The following is a 19,109-nucleotide window of genomic DNA, read 5'->3' on the forward strand; positions in this document are numbered from 1 at the left end:
CAGGCAGCATCTATGGAAAAGACATTTCGGGCTGAAAGATGAAAGTTTTCGGCCGGAAGTGTCAATTGTTTACTCTTTTCCATAAATGATGTCTGACCTGCTGAATTCCTCCAGCATTTTGTGTGTATTTCTTGTGTGTTACTCTGGATTTCCAGCATCTGCAAGATCTTTTGTGCTTTTAACCAGTAACACTTGATTTTTACCATGCATTTAATTATTATAACCATGTACACTACCTACTCTGCCAGCTTCACAGAAGCAAGAAATTTCATTGCACCCTGGTAGTGACCACCTTGTTAGGTGCACCTATACACCTACTAGTTAATGCAAATATCTAATCAGCCAATCATGCGGCAGCCACCCAATGTATAAAAGCATGCAGACCTGGTCAAGAGGTTCAGTTGTTCTTTAAACCAAACATCAGAATGGGGAAGAAATGTGATCTACGTGACTTTGACTATGGAATGATTGTTGACGCCAGACGGTGGTTTGAATATCTCAGAAACTGCTCTTCTGCTGGGATTTTCACGCATAACAGTCTCAAGAGTTTACAGAAAATGGTGTGAAAAACAAACAAAAAATCCAGTGAGCGGTAGTTCTTTGTTAATGATGAGGTCAGAGGAGAATGGTCAGACAGGTTCAAGCTGACAGGAAGGGGACAGTAACTCAAATAAACACACATTACAACAGCGGAGTGCAGAAGAGCATCTCAGAACACACAACACGTTGAACCTTGAAGCAGATGGGCTACGCAGCTGCAGAAGACCATGAACATACTCAGTGGCCACTGTATTAGGTACAGGAGGTAACTAATGAAGTGACCACAGAGTGCATATAGTATTAAACTTATCTAGACGTACAAAAAAGCTGGATGAACTCAGCAGGTCCTGATAAAGTACGGATGCTGCCCAACCTGCTGAGTTCATCCAGCTTTTTTGTACGTCTTGATTTGACCACAGCATCTACAGTGCACTTTGTGTTTATTAAACTTATCTAATCTTGGGCACATCACCAATGTTTGTCAGTGGTTTTGAGTCTTGATTATTCACCTGTAATTTTTTTCCCTTTCAGAATGTGTATCCGCCCTAGGTATGCAGGGAGGAGCAATTGAAGACAATCAGATCACTGCATCCTCCACACATCTGGGATTCTTGGGCCTAAAACGCTGGCGCCCAGAGCTAGCACGACTTAACAACAAAGGAATTGTCAATGCTTGGAGTATGGCGACCTTTGACCATAATCCTTGGTTTCAGGTACAGGTTTCCCCCGCTATCCGAAGGTAGAGCGTTCCTATGAAACCATTTGTAAACCGAAATGTCGTAAGGCAAAGAAGCAATTACCATTAATTTATATGGGAAAAAATTTTGTGCATTCCCAGAACCAAAAAAAAACCTACCAAATCATACCAAATAACACATAAAACCTAAAATAACACTAACATAAAGTAAAAGCAGGAATGATATGATAAATATACACCCTATATTAAGTAGAAATATTGTAGGTACGGTGTAGTTTCACTTATCAAAATCGGAAAGACAGCGAGCCAAAATCGATTTGGAGGGAAAAAATCGGCACGTACACGCATACGTACACACATACGCACGTACACGCATGCGCAAACAACTGCCCGCACAAGGCTTCACGGTCATTGAAGTCTTTCTCGGGGTAAACACACGTATAAAGCAGGCATCTTTTTTTCGTAAAAGCGAAAATCCTCTTTGGTTAGCGAAAACAGGTACTAATGTAGGTCTTTCGTAACAGCGAGTTGTCGTAAAGCGAACGTTCGAAAAACAGGGGACACCCGTACTGAGAATCTGACCAGAAACTCTTAATACTCACCGTGGCAGAGTAGCAATCACCAAAGTCAATAATACTTTGAACCATCTCGCCAGATATGGGTCACAGGAAATCATAATCAAATAGCATCAATTCCTGTTAAGATCTGAGTATTTCACTGTAATGCAGAACATGGCAGGACAGAACGAACTCCTTCATCCTAACAGGTGTATGCTGGTACTGTGGGTCTGGATGAGTTCACACCCAACTTTGTAATGAAAGTGGAAAATGCACTCAACAGTTCAGGCAGCATCCGTTGAGAAATGGCTATATGTCTACCGTTACATCAGCTGAAAGCAGAATATTTTTCAGAAAGGTGCAAGTATGAGTTTTAATTCCATGGTGTCCCTTTCATAATTAAACTAACAACTGAGAAATACTCAATAAGTCAGGCAGCAAAATTCTGATGAAAGATACCAGCCTGAAGCATTAGCTCTGATTCTTTCTCTCTCTCCACAGTTGCTGCATGACATGCTGAATATCTCCCACATCATTTTATTTCAGGTTTCCAGTTCATGTATTTAGGAACTGGCTTTAAGATCTTTTTATTTACAAACCCCCTTGATGCCTTTTGTGTACAAAAGCCTAATGTCAGTTTTGATATACTCTGTAGTTAAAAAGTAAAAGGACCTTTTGAACAATCCTTTTAAATGAAAAGGACAAACCCTTGATCTCTCAGTCTACCTTGCCATGGCCTTTGCACTTTATTTGTCTGCCTGCACCGTACTTGCTCTGTAACGATAACACTATATTCTGCATTCTGGTTTTTTTTTTGCTTTCTATATTACCCCAGTGTACTTGTGTCTGAATGGTGTTGTAACATGAACAAAGTTTCCACAGAGACACTAAAGCTAGTGGATGCAGAAGTGTCTTATTCAACAAAATGAGATTTTCAGAGGAAGGGGCCTGTTTGACCCAGTATTACATGCCATTTTGAATGTTAATGATCAAATGACAATTCTGTATTTACAATGTATCTACAGTGCTTCCTTTGCATTACATGTAATTTTCATACAATCTTCACATCTCCTTCTTTATACCGACACTCCAGACATGTTAATCAACATTCTCTAGTTTTCAATTAATTAGCTTCCACAGCTCCAGGAAACTATTGTCCAGGGCTGCCTTTTAAATTTAATCTACAATCCATGTTCAGGTCTAAAGACTGGTTGCTGAAGTTAGTATTTGCTGTATACCATAATTTCAGAATATGCCATAGCAGATGGCATGCAAACAAAACCTTTTCACTGTATCTCAATAGACATGACAATAATAACTAATTACTAGTCAGGTTTAATATCACCGGCATATGTCGTGAAACTAGTTGTCTTTGTGGCAGCAGTACAATGCACTACATAATAATAGAGAAAAACATGCGATACAATAAATATATAGAATAGTTAAATAAGTAGTGCAAAAATAGAAATAAAAAAGTAGTTAATGAGTTCAATATCCATTCAGAAATGAGATACAGAGGGGAAGAAGCTGTTCCTGAATTTTTGAGTGTGTGCCTTCGGGCTTCTGTATCTCCTTCCTGATGGTAGCAATGAGAACAAGGCATGACCTGGGTGATAGGGGTCCATAATGACAGGTGCTGCCTTTTTGAAGCATCGCTCTCTGAAGATGTCCTGGATACTATGGAGCTAAGTAAGTTTACAACTCTCTGCAGATAATTTTGATCCTGGGCAGTGGCACATCCCCCATCCATGGGCTCCGGAGGGGAAAATTAAAAAAATTCAAAATAATTTGACTGAAGATATTACCTAAATTACCTCAATCATAAATAGCAAACCCTTTATCCTCAGGCTCCTTTTCACCAGTTCAGTCGATTCAGCCTAGGAAAATAGCCCCTCAGCCACAATCCTATCAATTCATCTCAGGACCTCTTCTGAAGTTTGATTCTAATGACTAGAATTTGAGCCTTGGAGAGCAGAAGTATGGAGAGTGAAGATAGTACACACTGAGTGCTTGTGAATTCCTTCCTGAATTCAGTATCACTTAAGTACTTACGGAATTCAAAATTATCTCTCTCCTTAATTCAGATGCACAGCTTCTCATGCTGATATTTTATGAACACGAGATCCACACTGGACTTCGAGGTAAATGGTCTGGGGTTCGAATCCAGCCGGCTCCTTCACACATTCCATCTGTGATGGGTTGTGCATCGAGCTTACAACTTAGCCTCATAAAAAACACCATTGCTAAGGAAACAGCAAAAAATAATGCTGTCCAATGTGCCACAGGCGCGAAAAGGAAAAATAGATGATACCCGACTTGTTGAGTTCTTTCAATATTGTACTTCCCACTTATACACATTCACCATTTTCTCTTAATTCTTGAGGTATCCTGAATGTTGTCACCCTTTGCAATCTCCTTTGCATTGTTTGATCTTTTAAAAACAGTGACCCTTTTTTGACTTTGCATTTGGTTGTTGAAGCATAATTATCAGTAGATACAGTACTGTGGAAAAGCCTTAAGCATATATAGGGTGCCAAAGACTTTTGCATAGTACTGTATATGACTGATGTGTGTGTGATATTATCACATCATTGTACATTTGACGTAAGCACACGTTGGTTGTTGTCAATGTTCACTAAAAGAGGGTTCTGAAGAGTTCCATGGGTCCCGTGTTGTATATGAAACAGTACTCATCTGTTCTGCGTTGTCCATACTTACACTCCCTCACAATTTATCACAATAACTAGCCCATGCCAATGCCTGGTTCGATTCCAATCCTCCCTTAGTACATTTCACCAAAGGCCACACATGGTTTAAATGAGATCCTCACTCATTGAAAAACGTCACGTGATGCCTGTCCCATCTGACTGCATTTGACCCATTACCACTGGGCGGGAGGTGTAAAGGTCTTAGGTCCCACACCACCAGGTTCAGGACCCGTCGTTGTCCTGTAGCCATCCGTCGGGCTCCTGGACCAGCGTGGATGGCTTCACCCTCCTCGGTGCTGAACTGACCACACAATATGCAAGCTCCTGTTCAGGGACTCTGCCTTTGTTCGGTGTGGATTTTCATCGATTCTATTGCTTTTCTTTATTTTCCTCAAGGTTGATAATGCTATAACAAACATGAGAACATCTACGATGCTGGAAATCCAAACCAACATACCCAGAACGCTGCAGGAACTCAGCAGGACAGGCTGCATCTATGGAAATAAATACCCTCCTACCCTCCAACCTGATGCCATGAGCATTGATTTTTCCTTCTGGTAAACAAATTCCCCCCATTCTCCCTTTCTCTATTCTCCACTCTGACCTTTTACTTCTTCTCACCTGCCTATTACTTCTCACTGGGTCTCTGCATTTCTCCTATTGTCCACTGTCCTCTGCTACTAGATTGATTCTTCTTCAGCCTTTGACCTTTCCCACCTTCTTAGCTTCACCTATCACCTTCTAGCTACATCCTTCCCTTCTCCCCACCTTTTTATTCTGGTATCTTTCTCCTTCCTTTCCACTCCTGAAGAAGGGTCGTGGCCCTTAACGTCGAGCGGTTATTCATTTCCGTAGATGCTGTTTGACCTGCTGAGTTCCTCCAGCTTTTTGACTGTATGTTATGGATGCTTTGATATTTTCATTTACTTTGAACTTTGATTCACCTTGAAGTCAACCAGTTAAAGTTATGCTTAAGTTGCACAGCATTAACTAAAATCTGACATTGCAGTTCTCCAGCCTGTGAAGATTAGACATTTATAAATGCTGTTCCAATTTTCCTACCCACTAGATTTTTGACAGGATCAAGAGCACATAAACTTTGTGTGTCCACATCTCCATCTCATACTCATTGGCTGCATGGGCAGTTGTGGACTTAATACTGACACACTTCAAAGTTCAAAGTAAATTTATCAGTAAAGTATGTACAGAATATACTACCCTGAGATTCATCTTCCTGCAGGCAAGTTCAAGTTTAATTGCCATTCAACCGTAATGGATACTGATGAACATAGCCAAACGAAACAGCCATAGTCCGGGGCCAAGGTGCAAAAAACAGTACCAACAGACGCAAGGTGCAACCACAAAACAAGGAAACCATTAGAGCCCAGGAGAAACCCCACACAAAAAAAGACTGACAAGTCTTGAATGTGCAAAAAAAAAAGAACAAATCATGCAAACAATTAAAAAAAAGTTAACAAGTAACACACAGAACTTTAACCACAGAGCCCCTGAAAGTGAATTTACAGTCACAGAGCTGGTCCAGCACTGAGACGGGTGAAGCTGCTCTAGGAACCTGGTTGTTGTAGGACAACAACAATTCCTGAACCTGGTGCTGTGGGACTTAAAACTGCTGCACCTCCTACCAATGGTAGTCTTGAAAAGAGAGGGAGCTGGGTCAAACACAGGCAGGCAGGACTAGTGTGGTGGTGGAATCTGGGCTGTTGCAGAGAAATGAGCGGAGATGACCATTCAGTCTGCCAACTTTTATTTAAAAATCGAGATGAGTCACTTGGGCAAATTGTAGTTATCAAATGTGAAAAATTTAACCCAGCTCAAGTTGCTGGAGCAAAATTACACAGGTTCTAACCTGCTCTGGTGATCAGGTGTAATATGTTCGTGAACGATGTTCCAGTACACTGCTCTGCAGTACTTCAGCTTCGTTGGATTTGAATATGAGATCTTTCTGGCCTGTGAATGTCCAGTGCATCGAGCAATCAGAGGCTTTTTTTTCAGTCTGTTAGTCACAGTAGAGAGGGGAGATGTGCTTTTGGACACATCCAAATTTCTGTTGAGTGTCTATTGATGTGCAAAGTGACCACTGAAGCCTCAGCAATTCTGTACACATCTCCTTTGTTCTGCTTAGCCACTCTGAAGTGTAACAGAAGTTTCCATTTTTCCACAGCCAGTGGGTGGACTAATCTCCCACTTGTGTACCTCATACAGCTGGAATAGGTGGAAATTATAATTTAAGAGATTACTGTGAATTATATTGCTTTTGCAATTTATTTGTATGTTTTGGAGGAAGCTGTTTCCTCGTTCTCACGAGATGTTCTGTTTTGCTTTCAGGTCGATTTGCTGAGAAAGATGCGAATCACCGGGGTTGTTACCCAGGGTGCCTTGGCTGTAGGCGTACCAGAATACATTAAAGCCTTCAAAATTGCTTATAGTTTTAATGGCATAAGCTTCAACACTTTCAAAGACACTGACGGAAACACAGATAAGGTAAAATTAAATTCCAGCAACAGCCTTTAATAGAAGTTTTCTTAATGGGCAGAGCATTTCTTTATTGGTTAGACCACACTTTTGCAATTTATTGCGCAGAGATCTGGTCACCATGTCACCTGAAGAATGTGGCAGCAATAGAGAGAATCCAAAAGAGATCCACCTGGATACTGCCTGGATTCGAGGGCTATGGTTATAAGGAGTGATTGGAGAGGCAGGATTTATTGCTACTGGAATGCAGGAAATGTCAGGGTAACCTAAACAAGTTTTATAAAATTATCAGGGGCATAATCAGAATCAGAGTCAGAATCAGGTTTATTATCATTGGCATACAGTACTGTGCAAAAGTTTTAGGCACATATGTATACGGTAGCTGGGGTGCCTAAGGCTTTGGCACACGACCGTATTGTCAGCATGGCGTGAGATTGTTAATCTTGCAGGAGCAACGGATGTTGGGAATGGGGAGGGTGGAACACCGTGGGAGGGGTTGGTAGAAAAGGAGTGCCGGGGGTGGGGGGGAGGTGGCATGAGTGCAGATATTTATCTATATATAGTGTGTGTGTGTGTGTGTGTGTGTGTGTGTGTGTGTGTGTGTGTGTGTGTGTGTGTGTGTGTGTGTGTGTGTGTGTGTGTGTGTGTGTGTGTGTGTGTGTGTGTGTGTGTGTGTGTGTGTAAAACTTCTGTACATTTATTATCGAAGTATGTATAAATTATACAACCTTGAGATTTGACTGCTTACAGGCAGCCACAAAGCAAGAAACCTGAAAGAACCCAATAAAAAAATAAAGACCAACACCCAATGCGCAGAGAAAGAGAAAACCTAAAACCATGCTAACACTAGAAGCGAGCAGTAGCATTCCGAACCAAATTAAATCCATAGAACTGAATCCGCGGAGTATCCTGGATTAGGCCCAAAGCCTCTGTCTTTGTTCCTCATGTTAGCGGGGCAAATTGCTGTGAAGCTAGCAGACATGAAGTGTGGCAGCGAGGGCAGTCTCACAGTCTTAGCACTGCGGAGAGAGGAATGAACATCGTGGGAGAGTGAGTGATATCGGCCTGTCCTGACATACTGCCTTCCCAGGCTGTCTGGGCTGGTGTTTAAATTGTCCAAGCAGCAGATCGTGCCTTGCATTTGGATCTGAACCCTGCTGCAGCAAAATGCCCCGGGCCTAGTTCACGCCTGTCAGTAATTCGCTCTGGGCCTGGACCTTGCTACCCAGCCCAAAGTTGTTTTCGACCTCTCTAAATTGGCTCTGTGCTTCAAGCGATCCAACCTTGCACCCGACTTACACCATGACATTTGTTCTTTTGTGGCAGCAGTACGGTGCAAGACATAAAAAATTGCCATTAATTTATAAGATAGATAGCTAGATTGATAGTGCAAGAGAGGAATATTGAGGCAGTGTTCGTGGGTTCAGGCACTGTTCGGGTCTCTGATGGTACGGGTGAATATGTTTTTATCTAAAACACTGTGTGTCTTTAGGCTCCTGTACCTCCTTGCTGGTGATAATAATGAGAAGAGGGCAAATCCCAGATGACGGAGGAGATGTGTAAGCAGATACAATTACAATGTTTAAAAGGTGTTTGAATGGGCATAGAGAGAATAGGGGTCAAGGGATTCAGGCAGGCAGAGCTGATGTAGACAGGCATCACGGTCAGCATGGACAAGATATGAGATCTGTGCTGTAGGATTGTCATTATAATCTGTTTTTAATATGTCGCAACATTTCAAATTAGTTCAGATGAAAATCAGTGAACACATTCATACACACTCCCCATAACTGATTAAATATAGGATGTTATTTGACTATGTGATGACCCATTTTGATAATAATTCTGAATGTATTGCCATTTCTGTTCGTTCCTCCCACATTTCAGTGATATACAGGTTAGGGTTAGTAAGCTGTGGACATGTTATGTGGGTGCTGGAAGCATGGTAACACTTGCAGGCTGCCCCCAGCGCATCCTTGCTCTGTGCTGGTCATTGATGCTCAATGATGCATTTCACAGGTTGATGCACATGGGACATTTGTTGAGAGTAAAGGATCCAAATAAAATAATTATTCCCTTGCAAAAGGTCCAACAGGGGTATTCTTTATGGTGTCCTGGCCAACATCTTCTAAAACAGATTAAATCACCATTCTCAGGCAGTTTCTGAAATCCACCATAGACTAATTTCCTCTGACACGCAGCATTGTGTCTTTGTTATGCAGATCTTTTCAAAAAGTCTTATTGTATTTCTTTAAGTGCCTGCAAGAAAATAAATCTCAAGGTAGTATATTGTGATAAATGTACTTTGATGGTAAATTTATTTTGGACTCTGAACTTTGTGAGGAGTCCTCAGTAGCCATGGCCACTCTTACACACACTCTTGGCCTTTACTCCACTTTCACCTACTTATCCCCTAAAAACCTTTTACACCTTCCTTGTACTGTGATTCTCAATCCTTGAATCCCATCCCTTTTCCCTTATCTCCCCAGTAACTAAACCCTTTCCTCATCCATCCTTGAGTCTATTTTTGATCTCAGCGATTAAGTAACTTTGTGGATAACTTTGTCATTGATGATAAAACACCTTAATATGACAGAGAAACATTGCAGAAGATTGCATCATCACTTATAACATTGGATTCAATGGGAAAAGGGAAAATCATGATAGGGATCGTTCTCTCAGAATGCAATCCTTTCCTAATACTGGGTTGCCACCTTACCAACAATAGAAGTCCAACACTGATCCTTGTGGAACAGACACCGAATTAGAGAAGCCTTTCTCTAGAGAGCAAAAATAGTGAGGTAGTGTCCATGGGTTCAAGGACAGTTCAGAAATCTGATTGTGGAGGGAAAGAAGCTGTTCCTAAAACTTTGCGTGTGTGTCTTCAGGGTCCTGTACTTTCTCTCTGATGGTAATAATGAGAAGTTGGGCATGTCCTGTGTGATGGGAGTCCTTACTGATGCATGCTGCCTTGTTGAGGCGTCATCTCTTGAAATTGTCTTCATTGGTGGAGAGGCTAGTGCCCATGATGTAGCTGGTTGAGTTTACAACCCTCTGCATCTCTTTCCGATCCTGTGCGGTGGCCCTTGCACACCAGGTGGTGATGGAATCAGTAGTGAATGCTGTTCACTACTATTTTCTGTGACTAGGCCATTTTTGCTGACCAAGTTTTCACCTTACTTCCACAGATATTTACTGGAAATCACAACAACAATGACCTGAAGAGCAATCTAATCAACCCCCCCATCATCGCTCGGTACATTCGCCTCCTTCCAGTGGTGTGTCAGAGAGCCTGTACTCTGCGCATGGAGCTAATTGGCTGTGAACTGAACGGTAAATCTTTGGTCTGGAATAGTTGGGGTGAAATGAAAATGGCCAGTTTTGGATGATTGGACCAGTGGTGGTAAAGAATGGAAGAGGAGATGAATTCTATGTCAAAAACCCTGGGAGGAGTTGTGTTATGGGAAACACATCATCTTAGTCCACCTACCATAGAGCCATACAGTTTGGAAGGAGACTTTCAACAACTTTGTCCACACCATTTGGTAGACACCCATCCATATTAACACTGTCCAAGGAATAATATTAATGAGGGTTTTATAACAAAGAAACAGAATTTCACAGAACATCGAACAGTACAGCACAGTATGGACCCTTCAGCCTATATAACCTACCCCAGCTGCCCTATACAATTTAGTTGACCTATATAAATCTACTTCATGATTAATCAATCCGTTCCCTCCTCCACAGCCATATCTCTCCTTCAGCACATTCATGTGCCTTTCTGAGAGACTACGTATCTACTACCACTCCCTCTCTTCTGTGGGCAAGCCAATTCTGAATCCATGTAGCCAAGTTTCCATGGGTCTAATGCCTCATGACTTTCTGGATGAACTTTGTCAAACGCATTACTAAAATAAACTAGTCTACCTTCATCAAATCGTTTCGTCATCTGAAAAATATGAATCAGCTTCATGAGGCATTATCCGTCCCTCACAAAGTCAGGCTGACTATCCTGAGAAGGACTATGTTTCTCCAAAAGCTCATAATTTCCCAAAGTGTTCCCTAAAACGTTCCTAGTTTGCCCACCATTGACGGAAGACTCACTGCTCTGTAATTCCCAGGATTATCCCCACTCCCTTGTTTGAACAACAGAACCACATTCACCATCGTCCTATAATCAATGGTGAAGCAGTTGGGTATAAGTCGGTTATTTTCTTTATAGCCTCCAGCTCCATTTCATTTATACATCTACCCCTCCACCATCAAGGAGCAGATGATTTGGATTGATCAGGTATCAGAAAGCTAGAAGAGCTGGTTAGCTGTTGGGTGCATTACCTCCAGTGTTAGACAACTGCTTAAGCCAAACCATGCCACACCTTTGGTGATGTGATCCTTCCGATAGGAACAAAATTGCATTAATCTGACTGTGACTACCTTCCGTTTTCTCAATATACATTCAGTGGTCACTTTATTAGGTACACCTGTACCCCTGAGGTGTTTTGCATTATCCACAAAGAGGGTAACGCACTCCATGAATTAACATTAATTTGTTTATTCACAGTTGATCAGAACCTGCCAATGCTGTTCAGGGTGGAATATCACTTTAGGCAAAGGAAAGAGTAGAGGAACACCGTTAGTGTCCTTCTGCATTAACACTTGATATTCTTATTGACAAAATATCAGGTTACTAACCGGAACCAGCTCAACAGACAGGAGGAGAAACTGCTGGTAAACATGAAGACGTGGTATAGATGAGAACATTCTTCACTCCTTGTCCACTGAGTGTATGTGCATGATCTTCTGCTGTAGTTCACCCACTTCAAGTTTCAACATGTTGTGTGTTCAGAGATGCTCTTCTGCACGCCACTGTTGTAAGGCATGGCTGTTTACTATCGCCTTCCTGTCAGCTTGAACTAGTCTGGCCATTCTCCTCTGGCCTCTCTCAGTAACGAGGAATTTTCACCCTCAGAACTGCCACTCACTAGATGTTTTTTGTTTTACACACCATTTTCTGAAAAACCTAGAGATTGTTGTGCATGAAAATCCCAGAAGGTGAGCAGTTTCTGAGAAACTCAAATTCCACCCCCCCCCCCCCCACGCTCTTGGCATCAACCATCAAAATAATTTAGATCATATTTCTACCCCATTCTGATCTTTGGTCTGAACAACAACAGAACCTCTTGACCATGTCTGCATGCTTTTATGCATTGAGTTGCTGTCACATGATTAGATATTTGAATTAAAGAGCAGGTGTAGAATCAGAATCAGGTTTAATATCACTAGCATGTGTCATGCAATTTGTTGTTTTGTGGCAGCAGTAGATTGCAATACAACAAAAACTATGAATTACAGTAAGAAATATATATATAAATTCCAAAATCTGAATACCTCCAAAATCTATTTTTTTGATCGATCGCATGACATCACAAATTGGAAATTCCACAAGGTGCTAGGAAGGTTCCTTGGTGACGCCCGGATCTCTGTGCTCCGTAGGCAGTTCTGAGAAGTGACCTCGCTCACTGTATGTGATGAACAAAAGCTAATGAAAACTTTTTTAAAAAGCACTGCATAAAGCAAAAAATGAAGATCGTAAAAGTGTGTTGAAGTAGTTGATTCGTCAGCTTCGGAGTGAACATATGTCACTTAATGGAAAGCTAGTGGAAAGTGTATCACAATGAACTGAAAATCGAAGGTAATTGTGTATATTTAGCAGGGTGGTTACAGAAATTTTAGAAAAGGCATGGTACTAATTTTTAAAAAAAAATGTGGTGATGAAGCATGAAGCAGCAGTGAGATTCAGTGATGAGTTTACCAAGACATTCGCTGATGGAAATCTAACACACTGAACATCTGCGTCAGTACAGATGTGTGATGAACATGTGGAATACTTATTGGTAGCACATACATTCAGATTTGGGAATGATAGCAATGTCAAACAGCCATTGACTGTTCACCCGGGCGGCTGAGGTAATGTTAGTTTACCTTTCTGATGGTTCAATGTGCACGTTAGGGCAGGGGTTTTCCAACCGTTTTTTATGTCATGGACCAATACCATTAAACATGGGTTCTGTGGATTCCAGCTTGGGAACCCCTGCCTTCAGGCAACAAGAATCGTATAATCTAAGATTTAAAATCAACAACTGAGCCAGTTGAAGAAGGGAATTCCATATTTCTACCACCCTCAGCGCAGAAATGTTTCCTACCTTCATCCAAAAGGTTAGGCTTAAATTTCTGACTCTAGCACCTTGGTGCCGAATACTTTTTTTGCACCAGAAAGTATATTTTCTTAATTCTGATGGAAGGTCTCGATCTGAAGTGTGTACTGTATAACCTCCAGATCTTCACCACCAACTGAGGTCTTCCAGCAGTTGAATTTTGCTCCAGGTTCCAGCATCTATAGCTTATTGCCTCTCCAAATACATTTCCTAACTGTACAAATTAGCTGAGCGCTGAAAGAGCTACAACCTCTCACTTAATGCCAGTAAGACCAAGGAACTGATTGTGGACTTCAGGGGGAGAGAAATTAGAATTTATAAATTAGTATTTAATTAATTACAGTTCAAATACTCTACAAAAAAAAGTGCCTTCATCTTAGCTTATAGAGTCATAGAGCATAGAAACAGGTTTTTTGGGCCTATTTAGTCCATACTGAACTGTTAATCTGCCTATGTTTGTTGAACTGCACCTGGGCCATAGTCTTCCATAAGCCTCACAACCATGCACTTAGACAAACTTCTTTTAAATGTTACAACCGAATCTGCATGCACACTCACATCACCCTTTGAGTAAAGAAGTTCATCTTAAATACTTCTCCTTGCACCTTTAACCTCTAGTTTTAGTTGCACCCAACTTTAGTATATAAGGACCATAAAAACTAAGTGGGACAAGGTAACAGAGATGGTTTGGTTCTCATTCAAGTGTTGGAGATTGTAAGTTAGTGTATTATATATACTGACTTTTAAACACTACCCACTCTGTCATAAAATTTGTGTTTACAGTTTACTTAAACACAACAGGTTGCTCGGAACCACTCGGGATGAAATCAAGGCTCATCAGGGACAGGCAGATTACTGCTTCAAGTACATACAAAATGTGGGGGATCGACGCTTTCACCTGGGCACCGTGCTTAGCGCGGCTGGACAAACACGGAAAAACCAATGCCTGGACGGCTGAGCTCAACGACCGATCACAGTGGCTTCAGGTATCAGACCCAACGCCTTGCTCAAGCGAACACAACTCAGGCCGGGCGTTCTGCATTTCCACATCTGGTGTGCCTGCAGCCGAACTGCAAAATAGATTTAAGGAAGTTTGTTCATTGTGGATGCAGGAAATGTCTTATCAAACAAAATAAATGTGAAACTCATTGCCTCTGCAGGCCAGAGACGAAAAATGGTTTGTATAAGGGAAAGCAGATGCTTTCTTGGCAAGGAAGGGTGTCATGTACAGATAGTTTTGGCAGCCTTTGTAGAGCAAGGAAAACATTGGTATGAGGGGTGATTGATAAGTTCATGGCCTAAGGTAGAAGGAGTCAATTTTAGAAAACCTAGCACATTTAATTTTCAACATAGTCCCCTCCTACATTTACACACTTAGTCCAGCGGTCGTGCAGCATACGGATATTGGACCTCCAGAAAGTGTCCACAGCAGGGGTGATTGATAATGTTGTGGCCTAAGGTAGAAGGAGATGAATTATTAACTTCAAACTTTCTGCATAATCACTCAAAGAGTTGAACTGCATGTGCATGTAACGAGAGCTGTATAACTCATCTCCTTCTACCTTAGGCCATGAACTTATCAATCATCCCTTGTAACATACCATAGAGGAACATGGAGAGATTATGGCAAATGGGCTTGAAAAGATGGATCTGCAAGGCTGTTGGAATGATGGGACAGACTCAGTCCATAAGACCATAAGACATAGGAGCAGAATTAGGCCATTTAGCCCATTAAGTCAGTTCCACCATTTCATCGTTGCGGATTATTATCCCTCTCAACTCCATTAATTTGACTTCTCACGGTAACCTTTGATGCCCTGAGAAATCAAGAATCCATTAACCTCCACTTTAAATGACTTGCCCTCCACAGCTGCCTGTGGCAATGAATTCACAGACTCGACTCCCTCTGGCTAAAGAAATTCCTCCTCATCTCTGTTCTAAAGGGACATCTGTCTATTCTGAGTCTGTGCCCCCTGGCCCTAGACCTGCCAACAATTGGAAACAGCTTCTGCACATCCACCCCATCTCGGCCTTTCATATCCTGTGTAGACCATAGTAAGGCTCGTCAAACACTGAGCACTCAACAATGGGGTGATACTCCTCCACTCAGATACAGGAGCTCATCAGCTTCAAGGGGTAAACAGTTCAATTGTAAGGGTCTTTTTCCCCCATCTCCTACAATCTGGCTTCAGGTCGATAGGAAATAAGGAAGGGAGGGGGGAAGAATGGGTTTCAGTTTTAAACTATCATTACTATGGAAACCATAGTGTTTAAATATGACTGTTGTATTAGAATAAGATAAATTATAAATATTCACATTCCAGGTCCTCTCAGGAACATGTGTTTATATAGCATCACTGTCCATCTAGTCCATGCTGAACTATTATTTTGCCTTGTTCCATCAATCTGCACCTGGGCCATAGTCCTTCATACCCCTGATGTCTCTGTACTCATCCAAACTTCTCGTAAAAGCAATTGAACCCAGATCCACCTCTTCCATGGCTCATTCCACATTGACACCATTTCCTGAGTAAGAAAGCTCCCCCCCATGTTCCCCTTAAACATTTCACCTTTCACCATTAACCTATGACCTCTAATTCTAGACACACACAACTTCAATGGGAAAAAGCCTTTTCCTGCTGAGGTTGGGTGAGACTAGAACGTGAGGTCACGGGTTAAGGGTGAAGGGTGAAATGTTTAAGGAGAACCTGAGGCGGAACTTCTTCACTCAGAGGGCAGTGAGTGTGGAACGAGCTGCCAGCGGAAGTGATGGATGTGGGTTTGGTTTCAACATTTACGAGAAGCTTGGATAAGTACAGTACATGGACATCAGTGGTATGATGGGCTATGGCCCAGGTGTGTATTGATGGAACAAGGCAGAATAATATTTCAGCATGGACTCAATGGGCTGAAGGGTCTGTTTCTGTGCTGTAGTGCTGTAATGACTCTATTTGTCAGGAAAATTGAAACTTGATTGGAGTTTCTACCAATCACCATACCGTTTTTTTCTTCATTACAAAAGTAAACTTATTGCAATGTGCAATTCTACGGCACTGCAACAAAGCACAGAGACAATAACAATAACAAACATAAAATAGATTAAAAACATCCCTTCTCCAAGGTGATGTTTATCATCTGTGGTGCCCAGTGATCCCAGAACGTCTCCATGGTACTCGTGGAAGCTGGCTGCATGTTCTTTCTCCGTGGTTACCCAGGCAAAGTTCACTTCGGTGGGGAAATCGTACCCAGGTTTCCCAACTGAAAGTTGGGTGTAGTTACCACTATACTACCGATGATGTATGTCATAAGTGGAATTTGAATTCATACCTTCAGCTGGAGACCAGAAGCATTTCACCCCTTAAGTCTAATATCTTCGAGCACTCAGGGGTTGCTATGGTCAATTAGCGTCATGGGACAACATTTAAGAGGCAGAGTGAAAGCATGTACAAGGGTGTATGTCCAATTGGCTCAGGAGCTTAGCTTCATTTAGCTATTAGCTTATGGCTTACCTTTCATTTTATCTGTCTGTTGTCATCTCCTTATAGATTGATCTCCTCATTCCTAAAAAAATCACTGGCATCATTACTCAAGGAGCAAAGGACTTTGGAGTGCATCAGTATGTGAAATCCTTTAAAATTGCCCACAGCAATGACGGAAAGTCTTGGACTATTTACAAGGACAGCATTACAAGAAGAGATAAGGTAAACAATTTACTAGGCGGTTTAAACGGTTCAGCATGGACTAGGTGGGCCAAAGAGCCTGCTCCTGTGCTGTACTTCTTTATGACTCTAATTTGACGTACTATGAAGGTAATACCATATATATAAGTAGTACATTTTAAAAAAGAACCTCAAGAAAAGTTTGTTGGGGAACATTTGTTTTCCAGCTCCACTGTATAAGCTTGGTCCATTTACTTGCATCCCTGAGTGAGCAAGTTGTAATCTGAACCCTTAACCGTGCACTTTTCTAAAGCTCATTGCCATACAAGGGACTGCCAAACCATCAGAAAGATGGTCCTCCGAAAGTCAGGCTGAGCTCCCAGTGCTTCAGGTGGATATTACAATGGTGCCTGGTTGCACTCTGGCATGGAGATTGCTTTGAGCCTTGCCCATTCTCCTACGTCAGCCATTACTGGCCGAAACAGTGGATGGGATCTTGCTTTATGCAAAGTAGCTATCCCAATTCCTAAGCCAACGTCACAGCCTGTTGAAAGTAATTTAGTATTCTGTTAAAGCATCTGGATGTTGATGACTCTAGCAGTGTGTCGTGATTAATTTTAATCTTGAACTTCCTTTGGTCTGAGCAGCTTACTTATCCTTTATAGAAGTCATCACTGAGTCTGGAATCACACAGACACCAAGCTGAAGGCTAATTTCCTTCCTTAAAGGACTTTAATGAAACAGATGTCAATCTTATTATTTATGAAGGCTATTTCTGATTATAATTTATTATTCCAGATTTACCTAATAAACCGACTTCCTCAGCTGCCTTGTTGGAACACGTAGACATTACTGAGAGACCAGCTTGATATAAATTACTGATCTGTTCTTGCTTAGTTTTAATTGACCTTGTTCTGAGCGCCTGAGAAAGGTTCCCTGATCAGAGTGGACAGTGATGCTCTTTTATTGGCAGTTATCCAGCTGAAACTATCTTCCTGTGTCGCTGCTGCAAGTTTTCTTTTCTGGCACGTGTTCAGTCATGTACTCGTGCATCATGGGTAAAGCCCTCCCCACCATGAAGCACATCGACTTTGAAACGCTGTCGCAGGAAAGCAGCGTCCAGCGTCAGGGACCCCCACCACCCAGGACGTGCTCCCTTCTTGCTGCTGCCATCAGGAAGAAGGTCCAGTGGCCTCAGAACTCACACCACCAGGTTCAGGAACAGTTACTACCCCTCAACCATCAGGCTCCTCAACCAAAGGGGATAACTTCATCAACTTCACTTGCCCCATCATTGACATGTTCCCACAACCAATGGGCTCACTTTTAAGGACTCTTCATCTCACGTTCTCAATGTTTATTGCTTATTTATTATTATTATTTTTTTTTCTCTCCCCTTTTTGTATTTGCACGGTTGTCTTTGGCATTGGTTGAACACCCAGGTTGCACGGCCTTTCATTGATTCTGTTATGGTTATTGTATAGTATGCCTACAAGAAAATAAATTTCAGGGCTGTATATGGTGACATATATGTACTCTGATAATAAGATTACTTTGAACTTTGATATGACAATAAACTTGGCCTTCAACCTCTCTGTGTCTTGCTCAAGGTGGAGCTCCCTGAAGTGGCTGATCCACCAGTATCCCAAAATCCCGTTTAAAAGTTGGCAATAGGTGTTGGGAATGACCTGATAATGCTTTGAGTTCTCCCAGTAGAGCAAGGTATGCCTTCCTAATCCCGTTAAAGTGGCCTCAACATTTACTTGCGAAAGAAGATAGAAGAATCTGGAAATCTGAAACAAAAATGGAAAAGGTTGTAAGCACTCAATGCACTAGAAACAGTTAATGTTACATTTTGGGTCCTGGAAACCATTTCTAGTTCTACAGATACTGCCTGACCTGCAGTGAAGTCTTAACTCATTAAGATCCCTCACCAGTCTTTTGTAACAGTACCTTATGTTGAGTTGGCTTCTCTCAGTCAGAGGCCTATAATAATTTGCCTCCAGTGAGGATAAGTTGAGATTTCGCATTTCAGCAAACAAACCAGTGGCCCACCCTCCACCAGTCGGATAGTGTTCATGCAGACATCGGAAGACTGGATTAGAGCAAATTCTGTTTTGCCAGCGGTTGATATTCAGATAACAAAAACCTGCAGTTGGCAGGTCAGGCAACATGGAGAAATAGAATTCACATTTCAGGTGGAAAACCCCTTGTCAAAACTAACTAGGGTCTTAGGT

At 41.8% G+C, this 19,109-nt stretch overlaps 1 protein-coding gene across 4 annotated transcripts in view; it reads left to right on the top strand.

The window, feature by feature from the left end:
• Nucleotides 1-19,109, top strand: part of LOC140718594 (EGF-like repeat and discoidin I-like domain-containing protein 3) — a 116,655-nt gene that overhangs the window by 89,310 nt on the left and 8,236 nt on the right. For 2 of the 4 annotated variants that reach the window (XM_073032551.1, XM_073032553.1), the window contains 5 exons: nucleotides 1,072-1,253; nucleotides 6,849-7,004; nucleotides 10,184-10,328; nucleotides 13,997-14,199; nucleotides 16,759-16,914. In XM_073032551.1, the coding sequence (XP_072888652.1) occupies nucleotides 1,072-1,253; nucleotides 6,849-7,004; nucleotides 10,184-10,328; nucleotides 13,997-14,199; nucleotides 16,759-16,914 (842 nt within the window). The remainder of the gene's footprint in view (nucleotides 1-1,071; nucleotides 1,254-6,848; nucleotides 7,005-10,183; nucleotides 10,329-13,996; nucleotides 14,200-16,758; nucleotides 16,915-19,109) is intronic. The other 2 variants (XM_073032552.1, XM_073032554.1) reach the window with 1 other exon arrangement.

This window comes from Hemitrygon akajei, chromosome 30 (genome assembly GCF_048418815.1).
Source record: "Hemitrygon akajei chromosome 30, sHemAka1.3, whole genome shotgun sequence".
NCBI lineage: Eukaryota > Metazoa > Chordata > Chondrichthyes > Myliobatiformes > Dasyatidae > Hemitrygon > Hemitrygon akajei.